Genomic DNA, 24,213 nt, shown 5'->3' with positions numbered 1-24,213 from the left:
CAAGCTTTCTTGGACATGTTACATTAAGGGATTGATTGTGTGCAGCACAGAGGCTCTGAAGGGCCGAGTGTTGGAGCAAATAAGTGGAAAGCCTGTGTCATCAAATGAACTGCATGGCCTGACACAGCAAAGAGCCCCATGTAAATACTGAGCAGTGTTTCAGAAGCCAATACCGAAAATCGTCTGTGCCAATGAAGGTATACCTGACACCAGTCAGTCAGTGTCCTCAGTAGTATTGGGACAACCAATGGGTGGCGCCACCCAAAACTGCAGCCGTGACGTTACCCAACCACTAGACGTTTTCTGGCCCAAAATACCGATATTCAAGATGGCGGGATAGTGCAACGCCCCCAGTAAAGTTTCGACAGCTCTGCCTTAGCCAGTAAGCATGGTACCACCCCACAAGGGGTTATGGGCATTAAACTGCCTAAACCTTTCCTAATGCTGGGAGATTTTATCGATCAGTGCAGCTAATACATTCAGGAGTACTGCACCATCTGGATGAAGATATACATTGCAGATCTTTGGGAAAAGTCCGTCAATGTACTAAAACTAAGGATACGAGCAGCTGCTCGAGCGTCATCAGCTAAAAGACAACACGAGTCAATAAAATGGGGACAGGACAATAAAATATGGCGCACCATCAATGGATGACCACAGGGGCACTGCAGGGCGTGGTCACAGGACAACAGGTAACGGTGGCTAAATCGGCTATGCCCAATCTGCAACCTGGCCAAAATGACCACCTCTCGCCGGGAAGGGAGTGAGGAGGTCGTCCAAGCCGTTGGGATCAGTTTGATGGCCCTAAGCTTCCTTTCATGGAGAGGACCAAGCCTCGTGCCACAATGATGAAACGTGCCAACAAAGAACCCCACTAACATCAGTTGATGGGACACGGAAGCCGTCCAAGGCAGGACGACATGAGCCTTGGCCGCAGCATCAACAGCTTCGTTTGTATTCACGCCCAACGTGGCTAGGAATCAACACACACAAAAAAACACACACACACACACACACACACACACACACACACACACACACACACACACACACACACACACACACAAAAAACACACACACACACACACACACACACACAAAAAACACACACACACACAAAAAACACACACACACACACACACAAAAAACACACACACACACACAAAAAAAACACACACACACACACACACAAAAAACACACACACACACAAAAAACACACACACACACAAAAAACACACACACACAAAAAACACACACACACAAAAAACACACACACAAAAAACACACACAAAAAACACGAGCCCCGGTAGCAGCTAGTGACTGAAGGGGCTGTTGAATTCGTTGCACGAGAGGGTGGTCCGAATATGGGTCATGGAGACTGAATGGCGCTGAAAGAATCAGAGCAGATGGCATAGGGAGAACGTCGATGGCGGCGGATATAGTGAACAGCCTGATAGAGAGCAGAAAGCTCAGCTGTAAAGCTTGAACAATGGTCAAGGAGCCGGTATTGAAAGGTATCATCCCCAACGACAAAGGCACATCCGACGCCAGCAGCAGTGTGAGCCATATGTGTAAATAAATCAATTAGCGAGCCTCGAAGGAAGTTCGACAAACCTCTAGTGGTATAACGAATCCGTGGTCCTCTCCTTTGGGAGCGAGTGGAGTTCAAGGTGAACACGAACCTGAACCTGGAGCCAAGGTGGCGTTGGGCTCTCACCCACTCGAAAAGTGGTAGAGAGGGTAAAATCAAGTTGATGAAGCAGGCGACGAAAGCGAACTCCAGGAGATAACAGGGCAGAGACATACAGTCCGTATTGGCGGTCGCGAGAGTCGTCAAAGAAGGAGAAATATGACAGATGGTCGGGCAATGACTTCAGTCGGCAGGCGTACCGACAAAGCAACATACCGCGCCAGTAGTTTAGCAGTAATTCGGCAGCTTCGGCATACATATTCAACAGGGCTGGTGTAGAATGCTCCAGTCGCCAGACATAACCCTCGCGATGGTGGATAGAGTGTAGACTGCGTAAGATGGACGGCCGAGCAGAAGACTAGACAAAACTCCCATAATCCAGCTTTGATCAGACAATGGAACGATATAAGCGAAGCAGGACCATTCGATTTGCTCCCCATGACGTACCGCTGAGAACACTGACATTTAGGGAACAGGTACAACGAGCAGCCAAGTAAGACATGTGGAGACTAGCAAAGTCTCCTGTAAAATGTAGGACCTAAAAATTTTGTTGTTTGAGGTTTAAGGGACCAAACAGCAAGGTCATCAGTCCCTTGTTTCAAATATGCGCCATTCCGCTAATGGGACAACTCAGTAAAGTCAGAACACTAAAACGGAAAAAGGGAAAAAACGTAAAAAGGCAGTCATGTTGTCATTGGTAAAAAAATGAGGGAAGTCGGCAAGTGAACGAACCCAACACTATGCGGAAGCAGCATAGGCAAGACCACCTGTGACTTAAAAGGTACAACTGCTATAATGTAGAAAGTACGTATGGGAATAGAAAGACTAACCAAGCTTTAAAAGAAAGGGTAAAAACAGAGTAAAAGGAAAAGAAAAGAGGATTTCAGTCAGGGAGGTGAATCAGGAATCTCCCAACACTGCTTACAGTGGGAGACACCCAAACACTCATCGCCCTGCCCCAACACCAGAGAGAGATTAAAAACCTTAAAACTAAGAATAAAAACCACTTTCCCGGAGGAAACCGAGAACAAGAGAGACCATCCGGGAATCGTCAGCCAACATCAAAGGTAAAGTGTGGGGGAGCATGTACTTAGCACGCAGAGCCAAAAGAAGGGGGCATTCAACCAAAATGTGGGCTACCGACTGGAAGGCTCCACAACCACATAGTGGGGACGGCTCCTCACGCAAAAGAAAGCCTTGGGTCAACCGAGTACGGCCAATGCGGAGAAGACACAGTGTGGTCGAGTCCTTTCGGGAGATGTGAAAGGAAGAACGCCACGGGCCTGGTGTCACCTTAATTGCACGAAGTTTATTAGACAGGGGAGTAGCCTCCCAAGAATTGGCCCATGACTGTGCGAAGTGGGATTTGATGTGAAGCCGTAAATCCGCTGCAGGAGGGGTTACAGAAAACGGGGGGTAAGTAACTGCTCCCCCAGCCAAACGATCAGTGAGCTCATTACCCGGGATACCCACACGGCCAGGGACCCAAAGGAAGTCAGTGGAACAAGCAGCACGGTGAATATCAGCGAGATGGTCATGGATGGCAGAGACCAAGGGATGGCGCGAAAAACACCGGTCAATAGCAAGAAGGCCACTCATCGAGTCCGTGCATAACAAAACGCGGTTGTGTTGGGACTGTTTAATAAAGGTAAGGGCCTGGGGGATTGCCCTCAATTCTGCAGTAAACACCGCACATGTAGGTGGCAGCAGATGACTTTCCGTTCCAACAGATGACGTGAAGGCATACCCAACACGATCAGCAGATTTAGAGCCATCAGTGTAAAAAACAACAGCATTCCGAAACTCCCATAAAATTTGGCGGAAAAAGGAACGGAACACCACCGGGGGGATGTAATCCTTCGGACCGCGGCGGAGATCCATCCGAAGTCGAGGCCGAGGAACTAACCAAGGAGGGGTAGAGGGGAGGAAGCAAGGTAGGTAGGACAAAGAAGGAGGCTGAAAATCACGGCAAGGAGATGCAAGGTGGAGCCCAACTGGTAAACCCGCCCGTGGGCGGAAAGGGGGGGGGGATCCCAGCTTCAACCACGAGACTATCAACAGGGCTAGTAGGGAAGGCACCAGTGGCCTAACAGATACCATGATGGTGGACTGGATCCAGCACGTGCAGTGTGGAAGGAGCAGCTGAACCATAAACTTGACAACCACAGTCCAAGCGAGACAGAACTAGAGCACGATAATGACGGATTTTTTTTTTGGTTGGGTTTAAGGGCGCTCAACTGCTGAGGTCATTAGCGCCTAGTCACTGTTGTTAGAGCACATGGAATCTGTTAAAATTCAAGGGGATGGGGGGACACCAGAAGGACCTGACAAAGATGCAGATAAAATAAGTAAAAAGGTTAAATGTCTTTGGACAAGCCAGTTAAAGTTATAAAACGCAGAATACGAGCAACTGCTCGAGCGTCATCAGCTAAAACATCCGGTAAAGTAGATGGCAGGGACAGGACAAAACGAAATTGACTAAAACGGGGACACGACAATAAAACATGGCGCACTGTTAATGCCTGACCACAAGGGCACTGCGGGGCTGGGTCACCGGAGAGCAGGTAGCGGTGGCTAAACCGGCAATGCCCAATCCGCAACCTGGTCAGAAGGACCTCCTCGCGCCGAGATGGTCGGGAGGATGTTGTCCAAGCAGTTGGGAGCGGTTTTACTGCCCGGAGCTTGTTTCCTTGGAGGGATGACCAAGCATCCCACCACAACGACACAAGCCTCTTACATACATCCCCACAAACGTCAGATGACGGGACACAGTGGGAGGCTGGCCGAGGCAGGAAGACTGCAGCCTTGGCTGCAGCATCCGCAGCCTCATTCCCAGGCACTCCTACATGTCCGGGAACCCACAGAAAGCTGACAGAACCACCATTATCAGCGAAAGAATGGAGGGACTGCTGTATCTGTTGAATCAAGGGATGGACCGGATAGGGAGCTCCAAGGCTCTGAATAGCACTGAGTCAGCAGAGTATGTACGATGAATGGCGGTGGCGGCGGGCATACTGAACGGCCTGATGGAGAGCAAAAAGCTCGGCCGTAAAGCTCGAACATAGGTTGAGAAGCCGGTATTTAAAGGTGGCGGCCCCGACGACAAAGGCACAGCCGACACCATCGTCAGTTTTGGAGCCATCGGTGTAAATAAACGTGTGACCGGCAAGTCGAGCACGAAGTTCGACAAACTGTGAGCAGTACACTGCAGCCAGACTACCCTCTTTCGGGAGTGAGCTGAGGTCGAGATAAATATGAACCGGAGCCTGGAGCCAAGGTGGTGTCGGGCTCTCACCCTCTCTGAAGGTGGTAGGGAGGGCAAAATCCAATTGTCGAAGCAGGCGACGGAAGCGGACTCCGGGGGGCAGCAGGGCAGACACATACAACCCGTACTGACGGTCGAGAGAATCGGCGAAGAAGGACTTGTAAGAGGGGTGTTCGGGCATAGACAACAGCCGGCAGGCATACCGACAAAGCAGTACGTCGCGCCGGTAGGTCAATGGTAATTCGGCAGCTTCAGCATAAAGACTCTCGACAGGACTAGTGTAGAAGGCTCCGGTCGCAAGACGTATCCCCCGATGGTGGATGGAATTGAGCCGGCGTAAGAGGGATGGCCGAGCGGACGAGTAGACGAAGCTCCCATAATCCAGCTTCGACCGGACTATGGACCGATACAAGCGAAGCAGGAGAGTGCGATCCGCTCCCCAAGATGAACCGCTAAGAACTCTTAGGAATTAAGGGAACGTGTACAACGGGCCGCCAAACGAGAGACATGTGGAGACCAACACAGTTTCCTGTCCAACGTGAGCCCTAGAAACTTAGTTGTGTCCACGAATGGGAGAACAACAGGACCGAGATGTAAGGATGGCGGAAGGAATGCTTTATATCGCCAAAAGTTGATACAAACCGTCTTCTCTTCAGAGAACCGGGAGCCATTTGCCACGCTCCATGAGTAGAGGCTGTCTAGACAATGCTGAAGGCAGCGCTCCAGGAGGTATGTTCGCTGGGCACTGCAGTAGATCGCGAAGTCATCGACAAAGAGAGAGCCTGAGACATTAGTTGGAATGAAATCCATAATTGGATTGATCGCGATGGCAAAAAGGGCTACGCTCAAGACGGAGCCCTGAGGCACTCCGTTCTCCTGGAGGAAGACGTCGGACAATACGGAACCCACACGTACCCTAAACTTCCGATCCGTTAAAAAGGAATTAATAAAAAGGGGCAGGCGACCGCGTAGGCCCCACCTGTGCATAGTGCGGAGGATACCTCCTCTCCAACAGGTATCATAAGCCTTCTCCAAGTCGAAGAACACGGCTACCGTTTGGCGCCTTCGCAAAAAGTTGTTCATGATGAATGTCGACAAGGTCACAAGGTGGTCAACAACGGAGCGGTGGCGACGAAAGCCGCATTGGACATTGGTAAGTAGCCGTCGAGATTCAAGAATCCAGACTAACCAAGCATTAACCATGCGCTCCATCACCTTACAGACACAGCTGGTAAGAGAAATGGGGCGGTAACTAGAAGGAAGGTGTCTATCCTTCCCGGGTTTGGGTATAGGAACAACAACGGCGTCACGCCAACGCCTGGGGACTTGACCGTCGGTCCAGACGCGATTGTAGGTACGAAGAAGGAAGCTTTTGCCCGCCGGAGAAAGGTGTGCCAGCATCTTAACGTGAATGGCATCTGGCCCCGGAGCAGAGGATCGGGACAGTGCAAGCGCACGTTCGAGTTCCCGCATAGTAAAGGGGGCATTACAAGCTTCTTGATTCAGCGAGTGGAAGGAAGGTCGCCGAGCCTCTTCTGCCTCTTTCCTGGGAAGGAAGGCAGGGTGGTAATGGGCGGAGCTTGAAACCTCCGCGAAAAAGCGGCCAAAGGCGTTGGAGACAGCCACAGGATCAACAAGGACCTCATTACCTGAGGTCAGGCCAGGTACTGAGGAGTGGGCCTTAATGCCCGACAGCCGGCGCAGGCTACCCAAAACGACGGAAGAGGGAGTAAAAGTGTTAAAGGAGCTGGTGAAAGAGGCCCAACAAGCTTTTTTGCTGTCTTTGATGATTCTACGGCATTGCGCTCGGAGTTGTTTGTATTCAATACAATTCACCGATGTAGGACGGCGGCGAAAGGTGCGTAAAGCACGTCGTCGAGCACGGGTAGCGTCCCTACAAGCCTCGTTCCACCAGGGGACGGAAACGCGACGTGAAGAAGAAGAAGAAGAAGAAGAAGTAGTACGAGGAATGGAACGTTCGGCAGCATTGATAATAACAGCCGTGAGGTATTCGACCTGACTGTCACAACTGGGAAAATCGTGGTCTGGAAAGGTCGCCAGGGAGGAGTAAAGTCCCCAGTCAGCTTTCAGTATGTTCCAGCTCGAAGGACGTGGGGATGGGGTGTGGTGCAAGAGACGAACGACACAGGGGAAGTGGTTGCTCGAATAGGTGTCAGAAAGGACATACCACTCAAACCGACGGGCAAGAGTGGTAGAACAGATCGAGAGGTCCAAGTGGGAGTAGGTTTGAGTGGAGTCCGAGAGGAAAGTCGGGGCGCCGGTATTGAGGCAGACAAGATTGAGATGGTTGAAGACATCCGCCAAGAGTGAGCCTCTTTGACAGGATGCAGGAGAGCCCCAAAGGGGATGATGGGCATTGAAGTCGCCGAACAATAAGAACGGCGGGGGAAGCTGAACGATCAGGTGCATCATGTCAGCCCGACTAACGGCAGATGACGGTGGAGTGTAGATGGTACAAACTGAAAAAGCAAAAGCAGAAAGAGTAATGCGGACAGCTATTGCTTGGAGTGGGGTGGTCAATGGGATGGGATGGTAATAGACATCGTCCCGAACGAGCAACATGACCCCACCATGAGCTGGGATACCGTCCACAGGGGTGAGGTCATACCACTCCGAGGTATAGTGGGTAAAGGCAATACGGTCAGTTGGGCGCAACTTGGTTTCCTGGAGACCAAGGACGAGCGGACAGTGCAGGCGGAGGAGCAGTTGTAATTCCTCCCGATTAGATCGAATACCTCATGTTCCAATGTAACAAGGCCATCGCTAGTCAAAAAAGAGGGGGAACGAGACGGGGGAAGAGCTGGTCACCTCGACGGCCGCGGAGGGCCAGGTTTCGAGGGAACAACGCTACAACCGGCGGGAGACGGATCCGGTTCCATCGAGTCGTCGCCAGCTGCAGCCGCTGTCCCTGGTTGTGTAGGAGGGGCAGCATCATTTGCCGACCAGAGGCCAGCTGAGCGCCTGGCAGCAGAGCGTCCCGGCGAAACTGAGGACGGCCGGGAGCAGCGACTCACGGATGGAGCGTCAGATGAAACGCGCCGGGGTGGAGAGGGGAAGAGAGACTACTTCTTGGAGGCCTTCTTGGAAGTCCAAGGAGGCACAGGGATGGTGGGCTGGACGCGAAGGAGGTCCACACGCGCGGGGTCCGTTTTGGAACTGCGGACCTCTGAAGCTGGGGTCCGGAACGTTTCCCCGATGGACGCCTGAGAAGAGGATCGCTTCTCAGGTGGCGGGGGGAGAGGAGGAGAAGGGTGGCCCCTGGGGCAGAGGGCGCGGGGGCCACGGGGGAGGAGGATTTGGAAGGGAGGGACTTGGGAGGCGGAGGCAGAGCCCCCTGATTGGCGGAGGAGGTGGAGGGGGGACAGGATAGGGGTGAGGATACCGCGGAAGGAGGGGACACAACTGAGGCAAACGAAGTGGTCAATGGCACGGGATGGAGGCGGTCATACTTCTTCCGGGCCTCAGAATGAGAGAGCCAATCCAAAGTTTTGAGTTCTTGTATCTTCTCCTTTTGGTATATGGGGCAGACTGAGGATCTAGGCGAGTGGATGCCAGGACAATTAATGCCCCGAGGTGGTGGGGTGCATGTATGTTCCTCACGAAGAGGACGTCCACAATCGCCACAACGGGGCTCAGCCTCACACCGTGACGACATGTGCCCAAAGCGCAAACACCGAAAACAGCAAATAGGAGGCAGGATGTAAGGTCGCATGTCGCACCCATAGCACTTCACCCTGACCTTCTCCGGGAGAACGTCCCCCTCGAGGGCGAGGATAAAGGCCCCGGTGTCGATGCGATGGTCTTTGGGGCCGTGCTGGACTCGCCGGACGAAATGCACGCCTCGGCGCTCCAGGTTGTCCCTGAGCTCCTCATCAGATTGTAGCAGGAGGTCACGATGAAAAGTAACCCCCTGCGTCCTATTTAGTGCCAGATGCGGGACAATGGACACACTGATGCCCCCCTGGCGGTCGCACGCCTGGAGCGCCGCCGACTGTGTGGCGGAGGTGGACTTGATAAGAACGGACCCTGAACGCATCTTGCTGAGAGCCTCGATTTCCCCGAAGATGTCCTCAATGTGCTGAACAAAGAACATGGGCTTGGACGTGGCGAACGTCCCCCCATCGGTTCGAGAACAGGCCAAATAGCGGCGGTAGTACTTCGCCCCAAGCCGGCGGGCCTGTCCCTCCTCCCAGGGAGTGGCCAAGGGGAAAAGGGCAGGAGAACCATAACTAAAAACGGTACCTTTTCTTTTGAAAGACTCGGCCGCAGAGCGACCTGATACGTGTTGACGTTTTGTTGTGGCGCAACAAGACAGCTACGCCACACTGAAGTAGCCGAAAGGCACGCGTAATCTCACGTAGGCTAGATAGAGGTCTGAAACAGGATACGTAACGAATGGTAGCAAGGAAAGTACGTAGCTGCTATAATACTTAACTTTTAATGCATGATTTGGTTACAGCATTCCTTGATGATACAAGTGAGACTATCTTAAAATGGTTAATGGCGCCTTGCTAGGTCGTAGCCATTGACTTAGCTGAAGGCTATTCTAACTGTCTCTCGGCAAATGAGAGAAAGGTTTCGTCAGTGTAGTCGCTAGCAAAGTCGTCGTACAACTGGGGCGAGTGCTAGTCCGTATCTCGAGACCTGCCTTGTGGTGGCGCTCGGTCTGCGATCACACAGTGGCGACACGCTGGTCCGACATGTACTGAATGGACCGCGGCCGATTTAAGCTACCACCTAGCAAGTGTGGTGGCTGGCGGTGACACCACACGTTTCATCTGCGAAACGTCCGCCCCGATACCACCTACTCCGACCAGGGGCTCTCCCCACGAGCGCCACCCAGCCTCAGCAAGGGCCACCTGGCAGGATGACCGTTGCTGGGAGTCCTGATGCCCCAAGGAGACGGGCATCTACTCCTTGGCTGACGTGGGGAGGGTGCAGCTCAGGTATCGGCAGTACGATCCCTGTGTTGTCAGGGGGCTACAACCTAGAGGGTACATGACGACCCCACCACAACGGGCTGGCTACCGTGCTGGATTTCTGGTGCCATGGAAAGTCCATCATGATCGCTTGTGCAGATGGGGACGCACTATGGGCGTAACTTGTACAACCCATCAGGCGTTTAGGCCCAATTTGAGGAATAGTGGGTATGGTTACAACGCCGGTACAATGCTGAGTGCCAAGGTCTTAGTGCACTTAGGACCAGTGGTACCCCATGTAAGGTGTCCTTCCCCAAAAGGCTCGTACTTCTGTAGAACTTTGAAAAATGGAGATCAAACCCCAAGGGGGACCATCACATGGAAGGCCGAAACAGTTGAAACTCCTTTTAGTCCCCTCTTACGACAGGCAGGAATACCTCGGGCCGATTCTTACCCCGGGCCCACAGGGGGGGGGGGGGGGGGGGGGGCTGTCAAGGCTGTGGCCCCATGGTACCCAAGCACAAACTCACCAAGTAGTTTTCAGCCCCATGGCTGACCAGGTAACTATGTCCAGCCTAACAGGTCAAGAGATCTGAGATTATCATAACCAATGGGTTGTGAGGATACAACTGGTTAGTAGCCTGACGGTTACTCAGTCCATGCTGACCTGACTTCTCACCAGTGCAGGAACGAGTAAACTGCATCCATTTGGCAGTAAGTAGTTAACTGCACACTGCCTGTGTGTAGGCGAAAGTGGTTGATTTTTTTTTGTGATTTTAGGGCGCACAACTTCAACAGTCATTAGCGCCCAGACTACGTTAGGAATGCACCGCGAGGCACAAGTTTAAGACAGCAACTAAAAGGTAAAACACGATAAAATATCTACAGGCATAGGATTAAAAAAACAGCATAATCAAATGTCTGTAGACAGGTTGGTCAATTTGATGAAATGAAGAATGCGAGCAGCTGCTCCTGGGTCATCTGCTAAAATGGCATCGAGAGTACATGGCAGGCCAAGATCAAGACTCAGTATAGTAAAATCCAGACAGGACGATAAAATGTGGCGGACCGTCAGCAAGTGCCCACATGGGCAGAACGGCGCCGGCGCAGCCGTCAGCAGATGGCGATGGCTGAACCGGCAGTGTCCAATTCGTTACCGGGCCAAAACTACCTCCTCTCGCCGAGAGGGGCGTGAGGACGACGTCCAAGCCGCGGGAAGAGGTTTCAAGGCCCAAAGCTTGTTGTCCGTAAGTGCAGCCCAATTGGTATGCCACAGCTATAAAATGCGCCGACAAATGACCCTGCTACAATCTGATGAAGGGACACAACAAGAAGCTGTCCGAGGCTGGAGGACCGCAGCCTTGGCCGCGGCACCTGCAGCTTCGTTCCCAGGGATACCGACATGGCCAGGAACCCACATAAAGCTAACCGGAGAACCGTCGTCCACCAGCTGCTGAAGAGAGCGTTGGATCCGGTGCATGAAAGGGTGAACCGGATACGGATCACTGAGGCTCTGGATGGCGCTCAGGGAATCGGAGCAGATGACATAAGCAGAATGACTGTGGCGGCAGATGTAAAGAACAGCCTGGTAGAGGGCAAAGAGCTCAGCTGTGAAGACCGAACAATGGCCATGGAGCTGGTATTTGAAACTTTGTGCCCAAACAATAAAAGAACAACCGACCCCGTCATTGGTCTTAGAGCCATCTGTATAAATGAAGGTCATATTAATGAACTTCGAACGAAGTTCGACAAAACGGGAGCGGTATACCGAACTGGGGGTAACCACCTTTGGGAGCGAGCTGAGGTCAAGGTGAACATGAACCTGAGCCTGAAGGCAAGGTGGTGTGTGGCTCTCGCCCACTCTAAAGGTTGCAGGGAGTGAAAAATCAAGGTGTTTAAGGAGGCGACGAAAGCGAACTCCAGGGGGTAGCAGGGCAGAGACATACAACCCGTATTGACGATCGAGGGAGTCGTCAGAAAATGAACGATAAGACGGGTCGTCGGGCATTGACAGTAGCCGACAGGCATACCGACAAAGCAGTAAATCGCGCCAGTAGGGCAGTGGCAATTCACCGGCTTCAGCATGAAGACTCTCGACGGAACTAGTATAAAATGCTCCGATCATAAGATGTAAACCCCGATGTTGTATGGAGTTGAGGCGGCGTAAGATGGACGGCCGTGCAGAGGATTATACGAAGCTCCCATAATCCAGCTTTGAGCGGACGATCGACCGATATAGGCGAAGTAGGACGGTTCGATCCGCTCCCCACGACATACCACTGAGAACACGGAGGACATTTAGTGAATGGGTACAATGGGCAGCCAAATAAGACATGTGGAGACCAGCTAAGTTTCCTGTCAAATGCAAGACCTAAAAATTTTGTTGTCTCCACGAATGGGAGAGCAACGGGACCGAGTCGTAAGGACGGTGGGAGAAACTCTTTGTAGCGCCAGAAGTTAATACAGAACATCTTCTCGGCAGAAAAACGGAAGCCATTGGCAACACTCCAGCAGTAAAGACGGTCAAGAGAACGCTGAAGACAGCGCTCCAGGAAACATGCACGCTGTGCGCTGCAATAGATAGTAAAATCGTCCACGAAAAGGGAGCCTGATACATCAGCTGGGAGGCAATCCATTAGTGGATTGATCGCTATGGCGAAGAGAGCGACGCTCAAAACTGAGCCCTGTGGCACCCCATTCTCCTGGCGAAAGGTGTCTGACAGGACAGAACCCACACGTACCCTGAACTGTCGATCCATTAAAAAGAAACGAATAAAAAGAGGGAGGCGACCGCTAAGGCCCCATGTATGCATGGTGCAGAGAATGCCCGCCCTCCAACAGGTGTCATAAGCCGTCTCCCAATCAAAGAACATAACCGCGGTCGGGCACTTCCGCAAGAAGTTATTCATAATGAAGGTCGACAAGGTAACCAGATGGTCAACAGCAGAGCGGCGCCTACGAAATCCACATTGTACATTAGTAAGTAGGCGCCGAGATTCGAGCAGCCAAACCAAACGAGAGTTAACCATTCGCTCCATCACCTTACAGACACAGCTGGTAAGCGAGATGGGTCGATAACTGGAAGGCAAGTGCTTGTCCTTCCCAGGCTTAGGAATCGGTACAACAATAGACTCGCGCCAGCATGCGGGAACATGTCCCTCAATCCAGATGCGATTATAAGTACGAAGAAGGAAACCTTTACCCGCAGGAGAAAGGTTCTTCAGCATCTGACGATGAATAGAATCAGGCCCTGGAGCGGAGGACCGTGACTGGGCAAGTTCATTTTAGAGTTCCCGCATGGTGAAAGGGGCATTATAACTTTCACGATTCGAGTAGCGGAAGTCAGGTGGCCTAGCCGCCTCTGCCTGTTTTCGGGGGAGGAAGGCAGGGCGGTAATGAGCGGAGCTCGAAACCTCTGCGAAAAAGCGGCCGAAGGCATTGGAGAAATCCTCAGGGGCCACAAGGACGTCATTCGCGACCGTCAAGCCAGAAACTGGTGAGTGGATCTTAGTGCCAGATAGACGGCGCAGGCTACCCCAGATAACAGAAGGAGTAAAACTATTGAAGGTGCTTGTGAAAGCAGCCCAGCTGGCTTTCTTGCTTTCTTTAATAATAGGACGGCACTGCGTACGTAATCGTTTGTAAGTGATACAATTCGCCACTGTAGGGTGGCGTTTAAAGGTGCGTAAAGCACGTCGACGAGCACGTAAAGCGTCTCTACATGCTGCGGTCCACCAGGGGACTGGTACGCGACGTGGAGAAGAAGTGGTGTGGGGGATGTAATATTCAGCAGCAGTGAGAATGACTTCCGTGAGGTGTGCGACCTGACAATCGCAGCTTGTGAAGGTTTGATCCTGAAAGGTCGCCCTGGAAGAGAAGAGCCCCCAGTCGGCTTTGGAGATGTTCCAACTAGCTGAGCACAGAGAGGGGGTATGATGCAGGAGATGGATGACACACGGGAAGTGGTCGCTCGAATATGTATCAGAAAGGGCATACCACTCAAACCGGCGTGCAAGTTGGGTAGTACATATAGAGAGGTCTAAATGGGAATAGGTGTGAGATGTGTCCGAAAGAAAAGTAGGGGCGCCAGTATTGAGGCAGACAAGATTGAGCTGGTTGAAAACGTGTGCTAACAGGGAGCCCCTCGGGCAGGATGCTGGAGAGCCCCAAAGGGGATGGTGGGCATTGAAGTCTCCAGTCAACAAAAATGGTGCAGGTAGCTGAGCAATAAGTTGAATCATGTCTGCCCTGGTAACAGCAGACGACGATGGAGTGTAAACGGTACAAATAGAAAATGTAAAAGTGGGGAGAGTAATTCGGACGGCAACTGCCTGCAGGCCGGCGTGCAATTTGATGGGATCGTAGTAAATATCATCCCGGACGAGCAACATAACCCCTCCATGAGCCGGAAGACCTACCACAGGGGGTAGGTCAAAACGCACAGAGGTGTAGTGTGCCAAGGCAATGTGATCGCATGGGCTTAGCTTAGTTTCCTGGAGGGCTACGACGAGCAGACGGTGCAAGCGGGGCAGCAACTTCAAGTCCTCTCGGTTGGAGCGAATGCTGCGAATATTCCAGTGAATAAGTGCCATCGTGAGAAGGAAAGTAAGATGAAAGAATGGGTCACCTCGAAGGACGCTGAGGGCCTGGCTTCGAGCGAGTACTGCCGCCGCTATCAGTAGGCGGACAGTCATCGTCCATTGGTTCTATAGGTTCATCGGACATCTCGTTAAGATGGCCGGGAGGAGCAGCTTCCTTCGCCGGTGGACAGCCAGATGTTCGGCCGCCAGCAGTGCGGCCAGGCGAAACGGATGACGGCCTGGGGCGGCAACCGCTGGGTGGCGCAGGAGAAGAAATGCGCCGTGGAGGAGAAGGAGAACTGTGCTTCCTATGAGCCTTCTTGGAAGGTCTTTTAGTGGAAGTACTGGTAGACGGCTGGGAGTGCGAGGTACGTAGGAAGTCTGCACGGGACGGTTCCTTCTTTAAGGCCTGTGCATCTGATTTCTGGGTCTTCGTCTTGGCAGAAGCTGATGAAGGTGCTTGTGTTGGAGGCGTGACGGAAGGAAGAGGAGACGTCGACCGCGCGATCTTAGCACTGGCCGAACGGACGACCGTGGTGCCGAAGGTCAGATCGCATGTCTGCGTCGCCACCTCCCTGGTAGTCCGAGGACAGTACTGTACTGTACTTTCCCGCTGGGAACAGTGTGGACTTCCTTCTAGCAAATAGCTTGCGAGCAGCCGAGGTGAACACTTTCTCTTTGACCCGAATTTCTTGGATACAGCGTTCTTCCTTGTAGATGGGACAGTCGCGGGAGGACGCTGCATGGTCACCAAGACAGTTCACACAACGAGTAGACGGAGGTGGACAGTCACCATCATGGGCATCCCTGCCCCAAGTGACACATTTAGCCGCATTGGAACAAGACTGGCGAGTGTGATTAAAACGCTGACACTGGTAGCAGCGCATAGGTGTCGGGACATAGGGGCGAACAGAAATAACCTCGTAGCCCGCTTTGATACTCGACGGCAGCTGAACACTATCGAAGGTCAAGAAGTGTCCGAGTCGGTACAAGGTCATTGTTGACCTTTTTATGACCCTATGGACAGCCGTCACGCCCTGCTTAGCGAGGAACGACTGAATCTCCTCGTCAGTCAATCCGTCAAGTGATCGAGTATATACCACACCACGGGACGACTTCAAAGTGCGGTGAGCCTCCACCCGGACTGGGAACGTGTACAGGAGTGTGGTCTGAAGCAATTTTTGTGCCTGAAAGGCGCTCTCAGTTTCTAGTAACATGGTACCATTACGCAACCTGGTACACGGCTTGACAGATCCGGCTATGGCATCTACGCCCTTCTGGATAACGAAAGGGTTGACAGAGGAAAAATCCTTGTCTTCAGATCGAGAAACTACGAGGAACTGTGGGGCAGGCGGTAGTACTTATGTCACTGGTGGCTGGTCAAGTTTCGTTTATGGGCAGAAGTCGAGAGAGAAGAAGAGAAATCCATTGCGAAGGAATCCCCCATGATTGCCAGCATCTCCGATGGCGCGCTCCTTCCTTGTGGGGACCCTCTCAGAGGGCACTCCCGCCATAGGTGAATGCTTACACCTCAGGCCACCTCCCGAGAAACAGACGGAGGGACCAATCGGCATGGTCAGAAGGTATCAGCTCAGGCAATCACCCCTCCCAGGGCCTGGCCTTTACCAGGGGGTATGTGCGTGCCTTACTTGTCTACCCAGGGCGGGGAATTACGCGTTACCCTGTCACCGGCTACACGTGCGAACGCGTGGGTCGGCCTTCAGGCGCGCACATGGAGGAAGGAAGAAGAGGAAAAAGAAGAGAAAGGACAGACTGTCTCAAATGCGGAGACAGGAGGAGAAGGCAAGGAGGAGGAGGAGGAGGAGGAGGAGGAGGAGGAGGAGAAGAAGAAGAAGAAGGCAAGGAGGAGGAGGAGGAGAAGAAGGCAAGGAGAAGAAGAAGAAGGCAAGGAGAAGAAGAAGAAGGCAAGGAGAAGAAGAAGAAGGCAAGGAGAAGAAGAAGAAGGCAAGGAGAAGAAGAAGGAGGCAAGGAGAAGAAGAAGGAGGCAAGGAGAAGAAGAAGGAGGCAAGGAGAAGAAGAAGAAGGCAAGGAGAAGAAGAAGAAGGCAAGGAGAAGAAGAAGAAGGCAAGGAGAAGAAGAAGAAGGCAAGGAGAAGAAGAAGAAGGCAAGGAGAAGAAGAAGAAGGCAAGGAGAAGAAGAAGAAGGCAAGGAGAAGAAGAAGAAGGCAAGGAGAAGAAGAAGAAGGCAAGGAGAAGAAGAAGAAGGCAAGGAGAAGAAGAAGAAGGCAAGGAGAAGAAGAAGAAGGCAAGGAGAAGAAGAAGAAGGCAAGGAGAAGAAGAGGAAGGCAAGGAGAAGAAGAGGAAGGCAAGGAGAAGAAGAGGAAGGCAAGGAGAAGAAGAGGAAGGCAAGGAGAAGAAGAGGAAGGCAAGGAGAAGAAGAGGAAGGCAAGGAGAAGAAGAGGAAGGCAAGGAGAAGAAGAGGAAGGCAAGGAGAAGAAGAGGAAGGCAAGGAGAAGAAGAGGAAGGCAAGGAGAAGAAGAGGAAGGCAAGGAGAAGAAGAGGAAGGCAAGGAGAAGAAGAGGAAGGCAAGGAGAAGAAGAGGAAGGCAAGGAGAAGAAGAGGAAGGCAAGGGAAAGAGGAAGGCAAGGGAAAGAGGAAGGCAAGGGAAAGAGGAAGGCAAGGGAAAGAGGAAGGCAAGGGAAAGAGGAAGGCAAGGGAAAGAGGAAGGCAAGGGAAAGAGGAAGGAAGACAGTGAGATGGAGAAGAGCAAAGAAGGGAACCAACCAAGGGAAGGAAGAAACGAGAAGTGAAAAAGCAAAATGACCACAAATAGAGGTCGTGGAACCGTCCATCTCCGGATGCAGGCGCTAACTACCCCCTTGAGGGGGCGGGACTCCTTTTAGTCGCCTCTTACGACAGGCAGGAATACCTCGGGCCTATTCTAATCCCCGGACCTGCAGGGGGGGCTGGTTGATCTGTTGACTGTAGAAGACAGTGCGTATCACTTCTTAACCGAGAAATGCATGAAGGATAGCCAGGAACAGACACAGGAGAACCACTGGGTCACTATTTCAGTCCCAAGGATAGGTCGAGAAATCTGATGACCGAGTACACACCATTGAGAGCTTCCTGACAAGAGGCAGTAGTGAATTTGGAGTTCATAGCAGGGACACTATGAACTACAATTTTGACTCCAATGCTGGATGTCCGTTGCATTAGTGGATCTCCCCTTATCACACACCTCACAGACGAAATTGTCAGTAGAGCGCCCTTGACGGAAACTGGTCTGATAACCAAAATATCGACCATCTAGTTACTGATACAAACATATACTCGAGTAACTTGCAGGTAACATTAGCGAGACTAAGTTATAGCTGTCATTCTCAATGTGGTGTTTCAGTACCACGATGCTCTCGCTCTCACCACGAAGACGAGCTCTCACCCTCGCTCCAAATATAGTTGAATATGGCAAGGACACGACGCTGGCAGTCACCAGCAGGCGTTTGAGTTTTTGGCTGTGCATGCAATCTGCCCCTCAAGCTATGTTAGAAAAAGTGCTGGCACGTTGAGGAATTCCCACACATACAGGCACAATACAGTCAGTGTAAATGCAATGAGGTGCTCCATCAATTGATGTCTCACAGCATTGGCGAGCTCATCTGATCTGAAATGGCGACAGTAATTTCTGAAGTCTACCAAGATTACTGTCATCCGACAGCCGATAGAATGGACGTGATTCTGGACAGCTGCATCGAGTCAGTGTGTCAGGGTGCTAAAGGCGGTGGCAGCGGCAAAGTAATTCCAGTTACAATTCCTAACTGACTATCTCTGTATGTCCAGATGATTGGTGCTGTCTGACAACTTTCGGTAAAGACCACTATCACGTGTCATGTTGGGCTCTCCAACAGAGGGGAGAAGACCACGGCTACAAATGGTAAGAGCTATGGCGAAGAGCATCCACTTCTCATTATCCTGTGCCACGCTACCTCAACAGCTTCATGGAACGTTTGTTTATTGCTACTGGCTTTGCTCCATTACGGCTATTTAGTAAGTACGAAGAGTATACATACCGCGAACAGGTGGCATGTCGTGATGGATAAGCCAATGGCAAATCCAGCACTGCCCCTGGCAGACCTGGCGCCAAACACCGTCATCACCAAGAAGAATGTTATGAAAGCCTCCACGAAGACCGCCTGCGTCAGCGTCAAATGTGGGCTGACTGCCGTCACACCTAATGTCGACTCGGACTCCTCTGGTGTCAGCGCCTGGAATAAACAACAGACTGAACATTTAGCCCTTCAGTAACTATTGTACAGCTCAATGACTACTATCACTCGTCTCAACGACGAAGACTTTTCTATTCCGCAGTGGGGCAAAGGTGAATTCCTGTTCAAGTTGGAAAAAGGCATTTATCAATCTGCTGCCCCTCTAATGTGAGAAGATGCCTGAAACTGCACGCTATTTCGAAACTAATCAATTAACAAGCAATGGTGAATGTGCTAACTTGCTTTATCCCCATACAAACTCGAATCATTAACAATTTATATGTTCGGGCAGAACGTGAGTGAATCACATTCTAATTTAAATGTTAGTCAAACTGAACTGTACTTACCGAGAACATTAAGAGGGACAGGAAGGACGAAGTGAACTGGCCTTTATTATGGAACACCCATTGCCTCAATGTCAAAAACTTTACTGAAAGTTATGTAGCTGTTCCGACCGAAACAGAAGGTATCTGAAAGCGTTCTTTCAAAATTTTCCTGGAATGGACCGATTTGGGCTAAATGAAGTTCTCAGAAACCAAAGCGGTATAATCGCGGCACAGAGCAGTGAGTACTGCACAATTAGGCCTGCTTCACACGCAATGATTTCTTCCGTGGGACGAACTGCTCTGTGCTGGGGTTATTGACAGTTTGGCATCGGCAACAGTTGTCGGTTGGCTAAGAGCTGTTAAGGTAAGCCGAACGGAATCTAAGTTTTCAAGAGAGCAGAGCATCAAAGTAGAACGGGCACTTTATTCACAAATTTATTGTAAATATGTGATAGCGTTTACGTCCACTACGTTTTAGACCACACATTACGACGTATGAAATGTAACCTCCATCTTCGTGAAGGTTTTTAAACTTTTAAAGATGTTAATATGCATCACCGTTCATATTAGGAGAAAGCGTTAGTACCACGCGCTATCTTGTGTCTGTGGTGCTTAGTATCGGCTGCACAACTGTTGGCTGTTGCTGCTGTTCATAGGCGCATGTTGCTACAGTATTAGTTTAACCGGACTAGAATGGACAATCCTTTACCTACATTGTGCAATCTGTATCTAAGAATATCAGTAACTTGGGTTCCATCAGGTTACTCAAAAATAATCTTCCAGGTCTGTCTGAAGAATTAACGAGAAACAAGAACTAGTTACATGTTTCAATGAGCTGAATTGCCTGAGACGTGTACTAACTTTACGATTAAATACGATAGGTATTATATTTTGACGAAAATAGAACTTTTGCTTTTAGGCGATGTGTATTGAATGTGAAAAATATTGCGAAACTATACGTACACACAAACCAGTGAGTTTACGGCGTTTATGAGAGTGGTTATGCCCGTGTCTGGAGCCACAGATCAAATTCGCCAAGAGCTGTACACAGTTCACCGCCGCCTTCAGTTCATTAGTGATGGGCCCCAGTACCTGCTTGTCACAGTGTGCACGAACATTGTCAAATTAACTAAATCATGCCGACCTCTTATTTCTCCTACCTGGCGCCTTTTGAAGACTTTTCCTTCTCTCTGTAGAAGATGTCGGTGGGTCGCGGATTCTTCATGTTATACTTTAACTCTTGTAATCGAGGGAAGTTGCTACTTTTCTGTAAGGAGCGCTCAAACTGTTTCAGAAGGAATGCATTATTTCTTGCTGTGCCTGCCATACAATGCAGTATGTGATGCTTTAGTCGAAAGACAACTTTTTGCCATTGACAGTCCATTTTATATTCTCACTACATCTTATTTCACTGGCCGAACAGCAAAACTTTTCTAGAAAGGTATTTTCATTCTGAAGCAGAGTGTACACTGAAACTTCTTGGTGGATTAAAATTGTGCCGAACCGAGAACCTCACTCGGGACTTTGCGTTTTGCGGGGAAGGGCTCTACCGGTTGAACTACCCAGGCACGACTCTGGACCTGTCCTAGCAGTATTACTTTCACAAGTATCTTGTCTTTTAACTTCTAAACTTCACAGCTCTCCTGCTAATCTTTCAAGACCAGCACTCGTCCGGAAATATCGCCAGGCTGTTTCTAAGCCATGTCTCCGCAATATCCTTCCCTTCAGGAGTGCTGGGCTTGCAAGGTTCGCAGGAGAGCTGCTGTGAATTTTGGAAGGTAGGAGACGAGGTACTGGTGGAAGTAAAGCCGTGAGGACGGGTCATGCGTCGCGCCTGGGTACCTCAGTCGTACTTTCCCACAAAAAGAAAGTTCCTGAGAGTATCGATCCAGCACACAGTTTCCATCTGCCAGGAAGTTTCAAAACTAATCTACTTTTAGACTTTAGTTTCCTAATGTAAATTCCTCAGACTCGCTAGATTTAATTCGACAACATTCCACTACCAATATTTTGGTTTTACTCATGTTTTTGTTACATCCTTTCAAGACACTCTCCATTCCGTTTAACTGCTCTTCCTACTCTTTTGTTTTTGACAATTAGTGTCACTGGGAAGCCTCAGTTTTTATTTCTCGAAACTTGGTAATGCCGTGTCCAAATTTTTCTATGCTTCCCTGTTTGATTACTGTACAGATTAATAATGCGGACAGGCTACAACCTTGTCTCACTCTTCTACCACTGCTTCCCTTTCACGTCTCAACTCGTATTCTGTCTGGTTTCTGTAGAAACTATATACAACTTAACACTTCCTGTATTTTACCCCAACCACCCACCACCTTCAGAATTCCAAAGAGTACTCCAGTAGATATTGTCAAGAGCTTTCTCAAAATCTACAAAAGCTAAAAAACTTACGTTTGTCTTTCACCGACCTGCCTTCAAAGCGTAGTTGTTGAGTCAGTATTACTTCGAGAGTTCCTACAATTCTCCGGAATCCATATTGATCTTCCCCGAGGTCTGTATCTACCAGTTCTTACGATTCATCTGCAAATAATGTGCAATTTGCAGATACGACGTACTAAATTGATAGCGCGGCAATATTCACACGCGTCTGCACCTGCTTTCTTTGGAATTTTAATTCTAACAATCTTTAAGTTTGACGGTATTTCGCCTGCCTTACCTTTTGCATACCAGGGATATTAGTTCCGTTATGCCTAATTCTCCCAACGATATCAGTTGTGACGGAATGTCTTACTCCAAGGGCTTTGTTTTGGCTTAGGTCTTTCAGTGTTGTCTTCAATTATTTTCGTAATATTCTCCCATATATTTCTCTTATGTTTCCAACGAGTTTATTTCCTTTATATGGATCCTATATGTATTTCCACCTTTCGTATGTCCCTTTTTTGCACAGTACTGATTATCAGATCTTTATATTCATACAACTCTCTTCTCTAAAGGTCGATGGGGTGGTTGGTTTAAAAACGGGGGAAAGGGACCGAACTGTGAAGTCATTGGTCCCTTGCTGCCAACAGAACAATTACCCAAGGGAAAGAAGAAAGACTTACAGCACAGTAACAGGAGAAAGGAAGAACCAGAAGAATGACAGGACAACAAACTACAATGGACGAAACAGCACAAGACAACCAGAGACGCAAGAAACAAGAAGAGACTAAAATAAAGAAAGATTACCATGGCTGGTCGACCATGAGAATAAAAAAGGAGAAGCCAGCCACTCGGCAGCACATTAAAACACCCAAAAACCATAGGGTTGAGGACAGAGGGACAATGGACATGCACTAAAACTCAGATTAATAAAACCCACCCTCACGGATAAAACCTGAAATTAAAACTTCTGTTGAGACATTGTCGCCCAACACCGAAGGTAGTGTGCTGGAAAGTTAGAAGTCCCCGAAGAGCGGATAAAAGTGGCCAGTCCAGCAAGAGGTGGACGACTGTCATTTAGGAGCCACGCCACAGCGACACTGCGGTGGGTCCTCGCAATGGAGGCGGTAACCATGTGTGACACGTATGGCCAATGCGGAGTCCACAAAGGTCAACTGATTCCCTGCGAGAAGGCCGCGAGGGAGACTTCCAAGTATCTGCAGTCTCCTTAATGACATGCAGCTTCTTGTGCATACTGTTATGCCACTCAATCTTCCAAAGCCGGAAACACTTGCGGCGTAAGACAGAACGCAGGTCAGTTTCAGAGATGTCCATCTCCAGGAGCGGTTTCCACGTAGCTTGTTTGGTCAGCCGGTCAACAAGTTCGTTGCCTGGAATTCCGACGTGTCCTGGAGTCCACACGCCACTGAACGACTGGATCATTCCAGGGCAGTGAGGGGTTCCTGGATGTTCGCTACCAATGGATGGCGAGGGTAGCACTGGTCGATAGCTTGCAAGCTGCTCACGGGGTCACAACAAAGAAACGACTCACCAGAACAGGAATGGATGTACCGAGGTGCACAAGATATGGCCACAAGATCTGCAGTGAATACATTGCAGCAAGCAGGCAAAGAATGCTTTTCAATATGTCCTCTCTGGACATAGGAGAAACCAACATTACCATCAGCCATCGAGTCGTCTGTGTAAACTTCAGAGCCCCAGAACGCCAAGAATCGAAGGAAAGTGACAGCAGAGGGGTAGGGTTAACAGTCCTTAGGGTCTTGCAAAAGGTCCAGACGAAGCTTTTGCCGAGTTTTGTTTTGTTTAGGGCGCTCAACTACTAAGGACATTAGCGCCCAGTCACAAACGTTAGTGCACTAATAGCGTGGAAAAACGCAAGGGGGCAACACCAGAAAGGACTTACAAAGAAGCAGATAAAATAAGATCTCTCTGGACAAGTTCGTCAATGTAATAAAACTAAGGATACGAGCAGCTGCTCGAGCGTCATCTGCTGACAGTTCCTGTAAGGTAGACAGCAGACAGGACAACACGAGAGCTAATACAATGGGGACAGGACAATAAAACTGCGCACCGTCAATGGGTGACCACAGGGGCACTGCAGGGCAGGGTCACCGAACAACAGGTAGCGGTGGCTAAATCGCCAATGCGCAATCCACAACCTGTCCAAAATGACCACCTCTCGCCGGGAAGGACGTGAGGAGGTCGCCCAAGCCGTCGGGAGCGGTTTGCTGGGCCTAAGCTTATTTTCATGCCATAATGATGAAACGCACCGACAAAGAACCCCACTAACATCAGTTGATGGGACACAAAAGGCAGTTGTCCGAGGCAGGAGGACAGCAGCCTTGGCCGCAGCATCAGCAGCTTCGTTCCCAGGCACACCAACGCGGCCAGGAATAAAACAAAGACATGAGCACTGGTATCAGCTAGCGACTGAAGGGACCGTTAAATTCGTTGCACGAGAGGGTTGTCCGAATATGGGTCTCAGACTGAATGGCGCTCAAAGAATCAGAGCAGATGGCATAAGGAGAACGTCGATGGTGGCGGATATTGTGAACAGCCTGATAGAGAGCAGAAAGCTCAGCTGTAAAGCTTGAACACTGGTCAAGTGGCCAGTATTGAAAGGTATCATTCCCAACGACAAAGGCACATCCGACGCCAGCAGCAGTCTTTTTTTTGTGGTTTTAGGGCGCACAACTTCAATGGTCATTAGCGCCCTGACTACTCTAAGAATGCACCGCGAGGCACAAGTTGACCACAACAACTAAAAGGGAAAACACGACAAAAGACAG

At 50.3% G+C, this 24,213-nt stretch overlaps 1 protein-coding gene across 1 annotated transcript in view; it reads right to left on the bottom strand.

Moving 5' to 3' along the window:
* Positions 1-24,213, bottom strand: part of LOC126470957 (aquaporin AQPAe.a-like) — a 109,827-nt gene that overhangs the window by 61,233 nt on the left and 24,381 nt on the right. The window contains exon 2 of the mRNA XM_050099007.1: positions 18,507-18,701. Within this exon, the coding sequence (XP_049954964.1) occupies positions 18,507-18,701 (195 nt within the window). The remainder of the gene's footprint in view (positions 1-18,506; positions 18,702-24,213) is intronic.

This window comes from Schistocerca serialis, chromosome 3 (assembly GCF_023864345.2).
Source record: "Schistocerca serialis cubense isolate TAMUIC-IGC-003099 chromosome 3, iqSchSeri2.2, whole genome shotgun sequence".
NCBI classification, from domain to species: domain Eukaryota; kingdom Metazoa; phylum Arthropoda; class Insecta; order Orthoptera; family Acrididae; genus Schistocerca; species Schistocerca serialis.
This window is presented reverse-complemented; position numbering and strand designations above follow the sequence as displayed.